The 16,508-nt window shown below is 34.8% G+C and overlaps 1 protein-coding gene and 1 long non-coding RNA gene across 2 annotated transcripts in view; both read left to right on the top strand.

Moving 5' to 3' along the window:
• Positions 1-207: 207 nt before the first annotated feature.
• The window catches only part of LOC141361385 (uncharacterized), a 142,338-nt gene continuing 126,037 nt past the window's right edge, over positions 208-16,508 (top strand). Inside the window, exon 1 of the long non-coding RNA XR_012367443.1 lies at positions 208-376. This is a non-coding gene — a long non-coding RNA (uncharacterized lncRNA). The remainder of the gene's footprint in view (positions 377-16,508) is intronic.
• On the top strand, positions 14,397-16,398 carry LOC141361558 (protein NLRC3-like). The gene is made up of 2 exons (XM_073863044.1): positions 14,397-14,476; positions 14,619-16,398. The coding sequence occupies exons 1-2, from the start codon at positions 14,460-14,462 to the stop codon at positions 16,396-16,398; spliced, it is 1,797 nt and encodes a 598-aa protein (XP_073719145.1). The 5' UTR covers positions 14,397-14,459.

The raw sequence follows: 16,508 nt of genomic DNA on the forward strand, positions 1-16,508 counted from the left end.
TAAATAAATCACACAGTTAATATAAAAATAAACTGATGAAGTTAATTTCCTTGTAAATCTCACTGATGTGTTTCAGTAAAAAACAAACAAACTAAAATGAAAATGTCCATAAACACTAAATGATGACAGGAAGAGAAACAAATTCAATTCACTGTAGATTTGATCTGTGTGTGAACAAACTGTCTGTATCTGTTCTATACAGGTTGTATAGTTGTAATATCACAGATGAAGGTTGTGTTGCTCTGACTTCAGCTCTGAGATCAAACCCATCACACCTGACACATCTGGATCTGTCTGATAATAAACTAAAAGATTCAGGAGTGAAGCTGATCTCTGATGTACTGAAGAATCCTGACTGTAAACTGGAGATACTGTGGTAAGATCATCCTCTCTGATAGTCACACATGTACTGAGGTTTAGTTAAACATAAACTGTATGAAAAAAAACACACTAAAATGTTATCCGTAAAATAGACTTTTAATTAAGTTATCAAATTGTCAGTAATATAGACGAAGCGGGTATCCCTCTCTATTTATCCACCCTCCTTATCCCGTTGTGCCGCTTCTTGACATGAGTTTAACGACTTTTAAAAATGATGATATACACTTTTATACTAATGGTAAGGTACTTAACAATCAGAATTGACTGGCAAGCAGCTGCAGTATTTCTGTTTAATGTGGTATTGCTTTAATGTTTTCAATAAAAAGCAACCTAGTTAGATAGAGAATATGGTCTGAGAAGATCCAGCAGCTCCATAATGAGTTGTCTTGGGAGGCAATTTTTTATTTTTATTTAGCCACGTCAGGCAAAATATCAAAAGGTTTAAGGGTTGGCAAATAAAAAAAATTGTTTCGGAGTTACCGGTGTTGTGTGGAAGTCTGTTCTCTATGTTTTCCTTTAGTGTAGTGTTTTTATAGCATTTTTATCACATTATACGTTTATTCTTTATATACATTGAAAGTTTTAATGGCTACTGAGATGTATATGTGTGCATTTATGTAATGTTTCTTGACTGTTCTTGATTGTAAGTCAATTATTTTTACAGTATGAATCATATTATATGTATAATATATATTTATTATGTATGGAAACATAACAGTTTTAAAACAAACAGTAGAGAAAAAAAGAGCTATATGTTAAAAGGCATAAAACTGTCAAATATGAAATATTTAAAAAATTGTATAATAGAATACATTATATTATTGCTTTTTTGTATAACCAATTGAAATCTTTAATCTTTCTAAATAAATTATAAATGTAACGTGATGAAAACGCTATAAACATGGAGGGAACAGACTATAATGAGGAATAAACACCGGCGCCGTCTTTGATTCATTAGTTCTGATACCAAATAAAGTCAACTGCATAAATAGTCCTTTATTCATTGCAAACATATTTTATTAAGTCTTAAAATGTCCATAACATAAAATCATTGTCAGCATACCATAGTTTGACTTCTACTGCGCTGCACTGATTTCTAAAGACTGCTGCACAGTGGCGGCGATAGCGTTTTGCCCTCAAACAACGCTAAGAGAGAGCTTACGAATGGTCCAGACCAACCTTAAGAAAATGTGACTTACAGAAGATATACTTAGCGTACGAACGTTTTGGGAAACGTGCCATAGAGTTAAGAGAGAGGTTAAGAAATAGGTTAAGAACTACTTAGTGATAAGAACGTTTTGGGGATCTGGGCCCTGATCAGTAAGCAGATACATCAGCAGTCTCATGAATAATTATGATGTTGTGTTGTTAGATTTCCCCTACACACCTGACTGACTTAACCCTCTGGGGTCCGACCATTTTGGGACACTCTCAGAGGTTCTGACATGCTCTTACATTTGGTCTTTTTTCAGTTGCTTTAAAACATAATAATGGCAAGTGTCTCATACCACTGTGTTCAGCACAAACTGGGCTAAAATATTATATGAGCTACATGTATGTACATGTTTGTATTTTTGAGAGAAAAATGTTTATGCGTGGTTTTTAAAAAAGCAAAATTTTTAAGTCACTGATATAAGTCCACAAAACCCATACTAAACATGTTTTAACAAGACTTTACTAAACATAATCTAGTAGTCTAGAGTTTTTTCTTTAAAATGATGTGACAATCACCATGCCTACTTATTCACATAAAACAATGTATTCATTTAGAAATTGTAAGACACTTTTTGTTTAGACGGGCTGTATGCGAGAAGGATTGATTGACAGCTAGCAAACAAAGGCTCGCATAATGAGCTGCATAATAATGAGGCAGGAATGTGAGAATGAACTACAGTGAAGAATGTGAGGACAAATGTATACATGTTTGTTTGAGGTTTATTAAGTTAACAATATAATTAAAATAGAAATGATGGTTAGTAGGACATTTTAAGTTTATTTGGAAACATACCCTATTCCTAAAACTTTGTATAAACTAAGAAACTGATACACAACAGAGCTGTAAACTTCATGTGGCTTATGTTACCGTATAACTTTATGTCCAAAAAGTGTTTTTCCACTTCATAGTTTTGTACTGATGAGAGAGATGCAGACCTCTAAGAGAGTTATAAACAGCTGTTAGCATAAATTGTCCACAGAAATACCCTTACTTATATAACTGATGGGTAAATGTCACTGATACTAAGTTACATTCATATACTATCTTGTACATAAACTTAATCTCAGATAAACATCTGCAGCAATTAATATAAAAAGCTGTTTTCAGATGACTGTTTTCAGATGCAAATCCCCTTATCGTCTAGCTCCTGTTTTAAACGCGTTTCTGTAAGCGAGTATGAACTTTAAAAACACATCGCAAATGGATGTGCGCGAGCTCGCGTCTCCGTGTAAACAACGCGGAGCTTATAATAAACGGTGTCGCGTGTAAAGCGCAATGTATGAAAGTACCTTGCATGTAAACAATATGGAATCATTTTACAGCAAATCCCGCAGTGCAGCATCAGTCAAAGTTGCCATGACAGATACGAAAGTGAATAACTGTGTCTTAACACTGTACAACATGTAACAGATATCCGCCATTATGGGAGGTCACGCGTACTCGTTTGTAAATAAGCATGTAAACATGGAATCATATTACAGCACACACTTAAAAGATACAGCAGTTCAGGCTTACTGAAAGTTGCCACGAAGGATATAAGTGAATAACTGTGTTTAACACTGTTACAGCATGCAACAGTGAAATCCGCCATTACGTGAGATCGCGTCCGTTTGTAAACAATGCGAAACTTTTTCAATCCGAAGCGTGTAGTCTGCTAAGGTTGCTTAACGTTACTGTATGTAGGCTGAACTGCACAAGCCATGAGCATACTAAGTTACATGATAGCAAATATAAATGGTATAAATTAACTGTTAACGTTACTTACTTCTAATCCAGCAGTGCGTTCTCCATTGTTCTTCTTAGGTAACGTTAAAGATAAATGCTTCTCTTCCTCAATGTCCAGACATAAATGAAGATATTCCTCACGTGTGTGAATAAAGTTTATAATCCAAACATGCGGTAAAGTCTTTAAATCTGATCAAACTTTACGCTTTGCTTGTTATGGTTGAACAGCTCGTGTCTTCATTACCATGTCAACAGCGTGTGGGCGTGACCAAATTAAAGATAATGAAGTCAGCCAGGAAAAACGGTACTCTCTTTACTTCAATGGAGATTACATAAACTGGCAATATTTGTTTTCGATTATATTTAGCTTGTTTAAAAGTAGACATTTCAGGCTTTCTTTGGATTTGTGTATCATGCTTGTGTGACGAGTATTCACGGAGTTTCAATTGATTTTTGTAACGTGTTTTGAGAGACAGCTGGCGGAGACAGAAATGTCTGGATGGACACCCTGTTTATTTTCTTTATTTGACAAAAACACAAAGATCTGTTGTTATTGTGAATGAACACATATTAAAGAAGACCCTTTACCGTTTCAGATGATGTCAAACACGTAAGTGTATGATTATTAATGATGGAGTATTTTAAGTTGATTCTGCCATGATAAGGAAAAAACACGTCAAAACGCGGCCCCGCGTTTTTGGACCCCAGGGGGTTAAAGAGCCACACAGATCCAAAATCGAAACTAACCTTTATTGCAGTGTGTCGTGTAGCTGTCCATCAATGTAAACAACGTGGAAAGTAGTTGAACCAAAAAGTGCACGATTAATAAAGTTATTGGCTTCTAAAGCAGGGAGTCGACTCTGAATCGCTGAAACGAGTCGTTATAGGGAGTGAGTCTTCTTCCTGATATTATCCACGTCACACGAACTTATCCACGTCACATGAGATACTAATCTCCGCCTACAGCCTTGCCTGCGGGAGAAACGAAAACTATAACCCGCCCACAGCTAGCTGGTGTGTGTGAGTGTAAACATCAGCTCACGCTGTTTTCAGCTTTTGTTGTTTTCACTACCAAAGGAGACTTTTTCAAGGAGGGATATTCTAAACGTGTCTGGCTGTGAAGAATCAGTGGTTAAAATTAATTTTTAACGGAGGGATTTAGACGTTTGGCAATGCACGATGGTTCAGTACCCACTTTATTTGGAACAACATGCGTCTCCTAACCACAACCTGTAAGTATGATTATAGCTACATACTTGCTTAAATGAGTGTAAAATGTCTATAGTCGTTTTCATTGCTTGGATTAATGGTGAATGATATCGTTGTTTAAACTCTAACTTATATACTGTCAGAGTCACGATAGCAAGCGGTTTTGCTATGACCTGGTTAGTTTACATAAATGCTTAAATGAGTGTAAAATGTCTATAGTCGTTTTCATTGCTTGGATTAATGGTGAATGATATCGTTGTTTAAACTCTAACTTATATACTGTCAGAGCCACGATAGCAAGCAGTTTTGCTATGACCCGGTTAGTTTAGATAAATGCTTAAATGAGTGTAAAATTTTTAGTTTCAATCGTCGTTTGTATTGTTTGGATTAATGATGAATGATGTTGTGTGTTTAAACTGTTAATTTACTGTCAGAGAGTCACGTTAGCAAACGGCTAATGCATGCTTATTTACGGTTTTGCTATGACCCGGTTAGTTTAGATAAATGCTTAAATGAGTGTAAAATGTTAGTTTCAATCGTCGTTTTTATTGCTTGGATTAATGATGAATGATGTCTATTGATGTTGACAATGTCTTCTCAGTAAATCATGTTAGCACGAGGTCAATACATGTTGCACTGTTGTTGGTCTGTGCCACCGATCTGTGGTCTGTGAGACTGATCTGTGATCTGTGCATTGTGTGCAAAGACACTCTGTCAGTTGACCAATCAGAGCAGAGTAGGCTACTGAAAGGTGGGGTTTAGGCAGGCTGAGTCGTTGAATGGCTTCACACGAATCGTTTGGGGATCTCTGAGAAATGGGGTAATTTTAAATTTATATTTTGAGAAAATTACAGTGTTTTTTGACCTTGCATGCATTTAACCTGTTGTCCGGGACTTATAAATAGTGATAGGATGCTTAAAATTGTCATCTTACTGGCTCTTTAAGTTACATAACCATGTAGACAACACACACAAGACATTTATCCTCACCGGGTGTCCACAGAAGACAAACACCGAAGAGTCACACAACATTTTGTCCATTATATGAAAAATAAATAAAAAATTAAAAACTATGAAAAAAAATTATTCTTTGATGCATCATGATGTGGACGATTCTGAATAAATTCACAAATGTCAAGAATTGATTCTTAAAAGTTATTTTACAAAATAATAACGTGACGTTATCAGAACCAAAAGGCGGAACTCAACTGCTGGAGGGGTGCTGCACACGGACAGCTTGAGAGCGCGCACATCACGAGCACCCACAGCAGAGCTTACACGAGCAGTAGAGAAAGAAAAAACAAATACATCTACACTGTAAAAAAAATCCGTAGAAATTGCAGCTGAGTTGCCGGTAATTTACCGTAGATTTAAATTTATGTTATTTACTGGCAACATTTTGTTCAAAGTTAAATGAACATTTAACATTTACAAGTCTTTGTCTTTACAGAATAAAACTAAAAAACAGCATCAAGCAAAACATTCTGGGAAACAAAATCTGAAGCAAAAAAACAGAAAAAGGTTGATGATGATTTCTGGTTCCCAGAATGCTTTGCATGAGGCTATTATTGTATAGTTTTATTCTGTAAAGATAAAGACTTGTTAATATTTAAAATTTATTTAACTTTGAACAAACTCTTGCCAGTAAATAACATAAATGTAAATCTACGGTAAATTACCGGCAACCCAGCTGCAATACAGTAACATTGAAATTTTTACGGACTTTTTTTACAGTGTAGCCCTATTTGACTAATTCTTAACTGCAAGAAAACAAAATACATGTTGGGATGATCTTCATCTGCCTTTTCTCTGTTCAGTGAGCGTCAGGAAGAAACAGTGACTTTCATTTACAAACTCATCTGATGTACTAATAGCGTTTCCAAAAACCTGCCGCTTAATGTTTAGATCTAGATAAGAACATGAATATACTTCTGTAAAAATATGCACATCATTTGATATTCAGATGGAGGTGCTGGGTGGCTGCATTAGATAAATACAGTAATACTGCCAAAATCACTGTGTATAATGATGATGATTAGACAATACAGTTACACATCGATATGCTGGTTAACATATTAATAATATATGTTGATTCTGAATCGATTCATGAGGGTCCAAATGATTCCCACCCCTAATGAACACAAACACTTGAGGAAATAAGATCATGTGTTCAACCTGACAGACTCCAGTCAATGTCTTTGAATATGATTTAATCACGACCGAATCCTCCTCATCAGAAAGAATACAAGAGTTTATATAGGATAGATACAAGACAAAGTCACATCATTTATCTCTAATATGATTTATTCTTCATATCTGCAATTCAGAAACTCCTCTCTGTTGCCATGCAGACAAAAACTAATTTAACTTTCTTGATAACCTCAACTTTAACAAGTCATGGGGTTTAAATTAAAATCATTTAACCACACAAAGTTCCTCTATTTCAACACATTTTGTTGTCAAAAGCATACAGTACAAATGTTCAAACCTGTAAGGAAAAGACTTGTTAATTAAAATTGGTTATGATTCATTTCAATTTCCTTCACAACGTGCAACAAAACTCCTCTGTTAAAATGTCAGAAAATGTAGTTTGGTGTTTCTTTGATGAAATCTTTGCTGATATTATTGTGTATGAAGAGTTTTTCTCCTCGTCGTGTTGTTTTTATAAAGATGATTAAAAACATTGATCCATCATTGACACTGACACACACATTAATAATGTTTTTATAGATTGAGTGAAATTGATCTTTAAACACACTGTAACATCTTTAAATGGTAGATCAGAGTTATGTTATCTCCAGCTGATATTCCTCCTGTAATAGAGGAAGATTTTTACATCAAATACCTGATGAGAATTACAAGTGTGAGTCATGAACTCAATACAGATTTATGAAGAAATGTTCATGTGGTTTAGGACATCTAACACTAATAGTTAGCTGTGTGATGGATTTATTTGACATTTAAACACACAGTGTCTCAGTTACTGAGGGATTGAAAGAGGAACATTACATGAAGAGATGGAGGTTAGAGATTTGTGGACAAACTTTGTAGTTTTGTATCATTCACATAAAGTCTCTGTTCTCTACAGGTTGAAGTGTTGTGATATCACAGATGAAGGTTGTGTTGCTCTGACTTCAGCTCTGAGATCAAACCCATCACACCTGATAGAACTAGATCTGTCTTATAATTATCTCACAGATTCAGGAGTTAAGTTGATCTCTGATCTAAAAGATGATCCACATTATAAACTACAGACAGTATGGTGAGTAGAGCTCATTTAAATAAATGTTTAAAGTAAACTCATGCAGTGTCATTTAAATCCTAGAGTATAAATATTAGAAATAAATGTAAATTGATCTGCTGCTGTTATAGTCTGTGTATCCTTTAAACCCAACAAACAAAAAATATGAAGTGTACATGAACAACACTTGATGCTTTGTCAGATCAACACAATAAGAATTCAATCCAATGTCTGAGTCTGTTTACTAACTGTGATGTTGAGTTTGTTCACTCCAGGATTTAATACTGTGATCTTACTCTTCTTACACATTATATATGATGTTTGTTAATGGGGTTTGTTTGATAGGTCGACACCTCTATAGTTATACACACCTGACTAGATGTTCATCTTAAACTCTTTTTATAACAACTTGGTTTTTATTTCATGTTTTAAGCATTATTTATCAAATCATCAGAATACAGACAGAAATAACAACACAAACACAATATATACACAACAGATAAACACAAAGTACAGATGATAAATGATAGAGATGAAGATTAGAAAAAAGAAGAGAAAGTCAACTCTTAAAATCTGATGGACACTTCACACAACTCTCTGTCGAGCTTTGACATTGATGCTGTTTCTCTTTATTTCCACGACTGTCAACCTCCAGGACTTTTAAAATAAAGCATCACCTTCATTTTCTTACTGTTTGTGTGTGAACTCATAAAACTGTCAGTGTGTCATTATATTATACTACATACATATCAATACATTCATCTCTTACATTGACATCAAATATTCAGAGGAAATAGATGAAATGTGTTTTTGTATTGTTGTAGCTCATGTGTATGTGATAAACAGATTGTTGACATGTTTATTATGTTGAAGATTTCATTTCTATCACTGACTGACAGCACTAATAGTTTGTTTTTCTATCTCTTCATCTGACACTGATGATGATCTCATATCTGATTGACTTTCTCTTTCATTTTTTATTTAGGATTAATTATCAGAACGTTAAAGATGTCTGATCTTCAGTATGATCTGATGGTGAATAAGAAGACACAATAGTGACATCACTTCCTCTTAACTGTATGAGTTGATTATTCAGTACAGGATCTGATCTGTGACTTTATTCAAATCTGACTTTGAAGTGTTGGAGGTAAATCTTCATCCTAACTCAGCTTCTGTCTACACATTTCCTATAAGAGCGATTTATCAGTCAGTGTAAGAGGAGCAAGAAATCTCATAGGATCATAAACTGAAGTAAATACTGACAAGATTCCTCTTCTTCTACACTGTTGGGGTTTTTAACTTCATCTTAAACTGAAATGTGTTCAAGTTCAGCACAACATTGAAGACTCACAGCTCATTTATCTCTAAATCCAAATATTGGACGTCTTTGCTTTTGTGTTCTTCAGGATCTGACTGCAGGACTTTTTGATGATTATGTGATCAATTACAAAAAAGTTGAGACACTGAATGAAATGTAAATAAAATCACAATGCAATCATTTTTAAATCTTATAATAACAGAAAAGAAATCAAATGATTCATCTGATATTACTGATATTAATTGTGTTGTATGTCGTCCTGATTGCAGTCCTACTGATGACCGTAAAGATGAAATGAGAGTAATTTACAGTTTCAATACAGTGACATAAAGTTTAATAAAATGATAAACTTGACATTTCAGCTTTGGTCTGTCGCTGTTGATTATCTGTCAGACGCTTTCTGAACGACAGAGTCAAACTGCGCCATCTAGTGGACAAACACAAACTTTATAATAAATTTACAATAAAACACAACACATTCTATGCCTAATTCAAAATAAATGTAAAAACAAAACAGTAAATTCATACTCAGTGAACAGTACATTCGGTCATTATTATAATTTGTACAATCTTGAGGTAAAATCCTGAACTCCATCAAAGGCGTCTGAACGTCAGGTGTTGTTCAAAAATGACCGCTGAGGCGCTTTGGAGGCGAAGTTAGAAATTAATCTGCAAAGTTTTCAGGAACAGATCACAGTGAAAGAAGTGTGAGAAAACCAAACACAAATAGATGATGAACTTGAACAAAGGAGAAATCCTGTCAGAGAGAGGAAAAGTTCAGGTTATTTAAGTGATTTATGTTTGTAGTTTTCAAGGTGATGTAGCTGACATTAATTATTATTACAAACTTGTATGAAATGAACCTTAAACATACAAAGAAGCTGAAACATCAGAGAAGACAGATGAGTGAGTTAAGATTATAGATGAAGAGATGAAGTCATTAAAGGAAAGTGTAACATTTACTCTGATCAGTCTACATGAAGATAAAGAATTATTGAGGGGTAAGTGTGTCTACACTATTAAGAAAAACAGCGATGAACAGACAAATACAAAGCACAATATGATGTCAAAGGTTAAAGTCAAGAGAGAGATGTGAACCATGACGAGACTTTTACTACAACTGCCAGAATGACGAGATACTGAAACAGAAAACAGTTCAGGAAAATATGATTGTTCATCAAATGGATGTAAAGGCAGAATATTTACACGAGCCAATAGAATGACATTTATATGAAACAACCAGAGGATTACGAGGTAAAATCTCAAAGTAATACAAAACTGGTGTATAAACTGAAAAAAAGACTCACTGTATGGACAGCTGATATAATTGATAGAAGAAGTACTACAAGTTACTGCATTAACATGAACAAAAATGATCCATTAATCTCATGAAGACTAAAAGACAGTCTACTGTTACACTGTCCACATGTGAAGCTGAGTTTATGACATTAACTGTGACTGTACACGAGTGTTAGAAAACATTGATGGACTGAAATATCAATCTAGAGTTTATGAAGACAATCAGGGTGTCATAGCGTCAGAAAAAAATCCTGTAAACATGTGGACATTAAATGTCATTTTGTGAGGTCTGTGATAAAGGAGGACAGAATTAGTCTGAGATACTGTCCAACTGATGATATGATTGAAGATATACTAACAAAACCAGCAACAAACATCATGAAATTTAACTCATTTATGTTTGCTGTATGAATTTTCTTCTGTCGAAATGATCAAATAGAAATGTGAGTGTTAAGATTTATAAGTATTGTGCTCTCATTTATATTTAATTTGTTTAACTTTTATTTTTTTGAGCCAGCCAATCACATTGCAGAGTGTATGTCATGTGACCTAATCAGTGACTGAATGAATGCAGATGTTTCTGTTTAAATAAAGTACGCCAGTCAAAAAGAGAAACTGGTTGATGTGAAACAGTATTTTGTGTTGTCTGTGTAAGTTACTCTGTTAACAGTAAACTTGTATTTCTGCACTCTCACACTAACATTTTCTACAGCATACTACACTTCTTGACACTCTTGTCTGTTAATGCTGAGAAATTTGCTCGTGTCGATGGTGCCGGTCGGTGATCAGACCCACACTCTGTGTCTGAGCTGTGATACGAGACAGAGCTGTGATCAGACCTCATATCTGATCATGTGACAGTCTTTGTGTCTGTAACGTCTCTCCTTACACACTTACGTGCTACAACCTGCAGGTTAAGGACACAGGTGCTCTTTCCTATGATGTTTGACGCAGTGCACTGATACAGGCCGGATGTGCTGGTGCTGATGTTTCTCAGTGTCCCTGCATCTGATCTGAGAACAGCACCATCAGTTATCTTATACATTTCATTCATCTGTACATTCAACACACACTTTAGATTTCAGTGGAGAAAATAAAGAAACTGTGAATAATGTTTCTATTGTCTATGACACACTGCAGAATAACTGTAATAACACAAATGTCCTGTAGGTGGCAGTGGAGGCGGAGTTTTCTTTACATCTTTTAATGTTTAATGTCTGATAATGATCTTGATATTTTGTCTTTTTATTCAATGACATTTTTATGTTAGCACAATTATATTTTATCTACAATTAATCTTTTAAACTAAAAGTGTGTGTTTTCTAAGATCTCGTTGTGTTTATTAAACCAAACACTTGATAAAGTTCACACTATGATAAATACATGAATGTAAATGTAGTTCACACAAATATTAAAATATCACTTAGTCTACATTATATTAAACTCATATGACTTTATTAGGCTTACATTAAACAAAAGAGGAGTAATTTTGATTTGAGTTGAATTATTGTTAATGCTGATGTGCTCTTTGTTTCATGCAGTGAATGTAAACATATTGACTCACATTAATGATTAAGTCTCGTTTATAAATTAAATCTGTTAAATTATTAGTAATCAGATGTTTAATGTTTGTTTACTGTCAGCAGAGGGAGAAACACCTCAAACACTTCCTCATACAATAGTGACGTCACAGATGAAAGTGAAAGTAAATTGTTTCGTGTTTATCTTCCGCCATTTTAAACAGGTAGAGTTGATTTCTTAACATATCGATGATTAAAGTGATTAATATAACATGTATAAACAGCTTTACATGTATTTTGTGTGTGTAGTTGATGTAAAAGTTGTAGTATTTTGAGAAAGTGAATCCAGTCAGATTGTGATGACAGCGAGTGTTCAGGTGAGATGAGACGCTTTTCACTTCCTCATTCATAGTTTCTTTAAAGGACAGATTCACTCTTTTAAATTCAATCATTTCTTATCTTAAAATTACTGTCAACAAGTTGATCTATCAATATTTACAGTCGTGGAAAACATTAAGAGACTCCAACATTATTTTCAGTTTTCTTTACTGTTTATAAGTTTGTTTTTAAGTAAACGATAATTTATGCTATTTTTCAATAATGTTAAACATTTATTTGCAGAAAATTTAAACAAAATGGTCACAATAACAAAAAGATGTAATGGTTTTGAATATAATCAAATCAAGATTACATTAATTTTTAATCAACACAATAGTAATGTTTTCACTTGTATTTCGGGAAGAGTTTAAAGATGAATATTTAAGGAATAACTCAGATTTTTAATGACATCTTTCATGTTTCTTGCTATGAGCTCAGTCTTTTACATTGTTGTACGTTTTCATTCATAATTTATTTAAAGATTTATTAGTTTATATATATATATATTTCTTTTTTGCATTATTTATTGAAAGTTTTGCACTGTCTCTGATTCTTAATTTAATTTGTGTTAATATTGTGTTAATGTGTTAATGTTGTGTAGTTGTGTTGATGACGCAGTTGTTTCTTCAACACATTTCATTTATCTGAATTATAATGTCTGTTTATTCACTTTGATTTTAAGTTTATTTTGTGTTTGAATGTTATTTTCATTCAGTATCCGTTGTGGAGATCAGATTGATCAGATTCACCTCTGCAGCTCCATCATGGATCAAACACAAACATCAACACATGAAGATTTTTCTCCAGGATGCAGGTACTTTATATAAACACTTCATTAAATAACATTTATATTATAGGAAAATACTTAAGTGTTGTTTTTAATTATGATAAACTTCAAAACATAACAGTAAGTAAGCAATAAGGTACGAGAGGCTGTGCTGTATCGTGAATAAGTAACGGCTGACGGGCGTTGTTTAGGCACACTGCAACCCCTTCAGCCGTTACTTATTCACGATACAGCACTTGCCTCGAGTACCTTATTGCTTTTATAAAACGGTTACCACACAATATTAAAGTAAAATCATATTAGTGCAACTTTCATGAAGTTAAAACAATAAAAGCATTCCTTCCGCTAGAAAAAATAGTCCCTGACTGCGAACAACAACATGAAAGCTCAAATAAAAACAACAAACTGTTCTCAGACCTTAGCCGTTTCTCAATACCAAGTACGCCAAACTCGGACTCGTGTCCTTCGTAGTTCGAACTTGCAAGTTCAGACTCGGAAGAACGAACTCCTGATGCGAAATGCATTCTGGGAAACTTCGCTGTCGTCATAAGTCCACACAAGTCTCCTCTGATGCATCCTCGATAAAATGGGCGGATCAAGAACACATCTGGGGATTTTATGTAAACTTGCGCTTGATGCAAACTTTAAATTGGAACAGTACTTGGGCCGGGACTGATGACGTTTCACAAGTCCACAAGAACGCAAGTACAGACAAGAATGCATTTTGAGAAACGGCCTTTGTCTCATTATATGTTTATGTGTTGCTAAGGGTGTTGCTAAGGGCGCAGTGATATTAACTGTTGGGTGAAGCGGTCATAGCAGTGTTTTATCGTGAATAAAGCACACCTATTGACCAATCAGAATCAAGGATTGGAACTAACCGTTTTATAATGTAATTTAAAGTATTAAATCTGTTGTGTGTTATAGTTCAGATCATCAGAAGAGATCAGATTCAGAGTTCAGTTGTGTGTCTATGAAGAGTGATTGGTCTATGGGTCATCCATTAAAGTTTAATAATGAAGAGACAAGACCCGCACACAGGTATAAAATAACTTTACTACTATTATTGTAGTTTGACATTTTTACACTTGTTTATTTTGTGAAAGAGATTAAAAATGATTCTTTATTATCAGACATATTAATGCAGAGAGATACATCTGTGTCTTTGTATTAAAATAGTGTAATTGAATAGATCATATGAAAGGTTGTATTAGTAAGTTACATTCACAACAGTGTAAAAACTGTAGAGTTAATAAAGTCATGTAAAAAATCTAACTAATATTAAAGTGTAAAGTGATTCTTGATTCTCATTCTTGCCGTTCAGACGAATCAGAACAGAATCTGACTGTCAATCTGAGAATCAACTACAAGAATTCAATGCAAACATGAGTCCTTGTTTCAGGTAAATCATATAAGTTTTTGTTTAAACATTTTACAAACCATTATTATGTCATGTGTCTTAAGATGCAAACACAAACGTTAACTCTTTTTTACTCTTACAGGTATTTGTGTAATAATATGATATATTCATTTTTACTTTACAGTCATGAGTCTAATCTTGCTGAAGTCCTGAACACATTCAGATCAAATCTGAGGAAGAAGTTTGAGTGTTTGTATGAGGTAACATCAAATAAGAGAAACCCAACACTACTGAATGAGATCTACACAGAGCTCTACATCACAGAGAGTGAAAGTGGAGAGATCAGTAATGAACATGAGGTGAGACAGATTGAAACACAATCCAGAAGAACAACAACAGAGGAGACACCAATCAAATGTAATGACATCTTTAAACCTTTACCTGAACAAGACAAACACATCAGAAGTGTGCTGACAAAGGGAGTCGCTGGCATTGGAAAAACAGTCTCTGTACAGAAGTTCATTCTGGACTGGGCTGAAGAGAAAGAGAATCAGGACGTCCACCTCATATTTCCACTTCCTTTCAGAGAGATCAATTTGATGAAGAACAAAACACTCAGTCTTTTAGATCTTCTTCATCTTTTCTTCCCACAAACTAAAGAAATGGAAATCTTCAGTGATGAATATAAAGTGTTGTTCATCTTTGATGGTTTGGATGAGTGTCGTCTGTCTCTGGATTTTCACAGCAGTGTGAGGTTGTGTGATGTAAGTGAATCAACCTCAGTGGACGTGATGCTGACAAACCTCATCAAGGGGAATCTGTTTCCGTCTGCTCTCATCTGGATCACCTCCAGACCAGCAGCAGCTGATCTCATCCCCTCTGAGTGTGTTGATCGAGTCACAGAGGTACGAGGATTCACTGATCCACAGAAGGAGGAATACTTCAGGAAGAGAATCAGTGATCAGTGGCTGGCCAGAAGAATCATCTCACACCTGAAGTCATCCAGGAGTCTCTACATCATGTGTCACATCCCAGTCTTCTGCTGGATTTCAGTCACTGTTCTAGAGAGAATGTTGAGTGAAGCAGAGAGAAGAGAGATCCCCAAGACTCTCACTCAAATGTACACACACTTCCTGATCATTCAGACAAACATCAAACATCAGAAGGACTATGAGAAGAAAGATGAAGACATGATCTTCAAACTGGGGAAACTGGCTTTTGAGCAGCTTGTGAAAGGCAATCTGATCTTCTATGATGAAGACCTGAGAGAGTGTGACATTGATGTAGCAGAAGCATCAGTGTACTCAGGATTGTGTACTCAGATCTTCAGAGAGGAGTTTGGTTTGTATCAGGGGAAAGTTTACTGCTTTGTTCATCTCAGCATCCAGGAACATCTAGCAGCTCTTTATGCTCACATCTCCTTCACAAACAACACCACAAATGTGTTTAAATCAGTTTGGTTTTCTATAACTTTAAAACAGGATTCATTATTTGAGTTACATCATCGAGCTGTATATGAATCTTTACAGAGTAAGAATGGACATCTGGATCTTTTCCTGCGTTTTCTTCTGGGTCTTTCACTGGAGTCCAATCAGATTCTCTTACAGGATCTACTGACACAGATGAGAAGATGCTCCTACAAGAAAGAGAAAACTGTTAAGTACATTAAAGAGAAGATGAATGAGAATCTGTCTACAGAGAAATCCATCAATCTGATTCACTGTCTGAATGAACTGGGTGATGATTCACTGCTGCAGGAGATTCAACATTATGTGAAATCTTCATCAGTAGGAGACTCCAAACTCTCCTCTTCACAGTGGGCAGCTTTAGTTTTTGTGTTGTTGACGTCTGAGCAGCATTTGGATGAACTTGATCTAAATAAATTTATTGGAGATAAAAATACAGCAGATGAAGTTCTTGTGAAACTGCAGCTTGTGATTAAAGAAACTAAAAAACTCAAGTAAGTAAAACTAACAACAATCACATGACTGTCTACATATTAAAGCAACACTATGTAGTTTTCCATGTTAGATTGGCTTACGGCTCCCACATGAGGTTGAAAAGCGCAACAGTG

Source organism: Misgurnus anguillicaudatus, chromosome 24, assembly GCF_027580225.2.
Source record: "Misgurnus anguillicaudatus chromosome 24, ASM2758022v2, whole genome shotgun sequence".
In the NCBI taxonomy this organism is placed as follows: domain Eukaryota; kingdom Metazoa; phylum Chordata; class Actinopteri; order Cypriniformes; family Cobitidae; genus Misgurnus; species Misgurnus anguillicaudatus.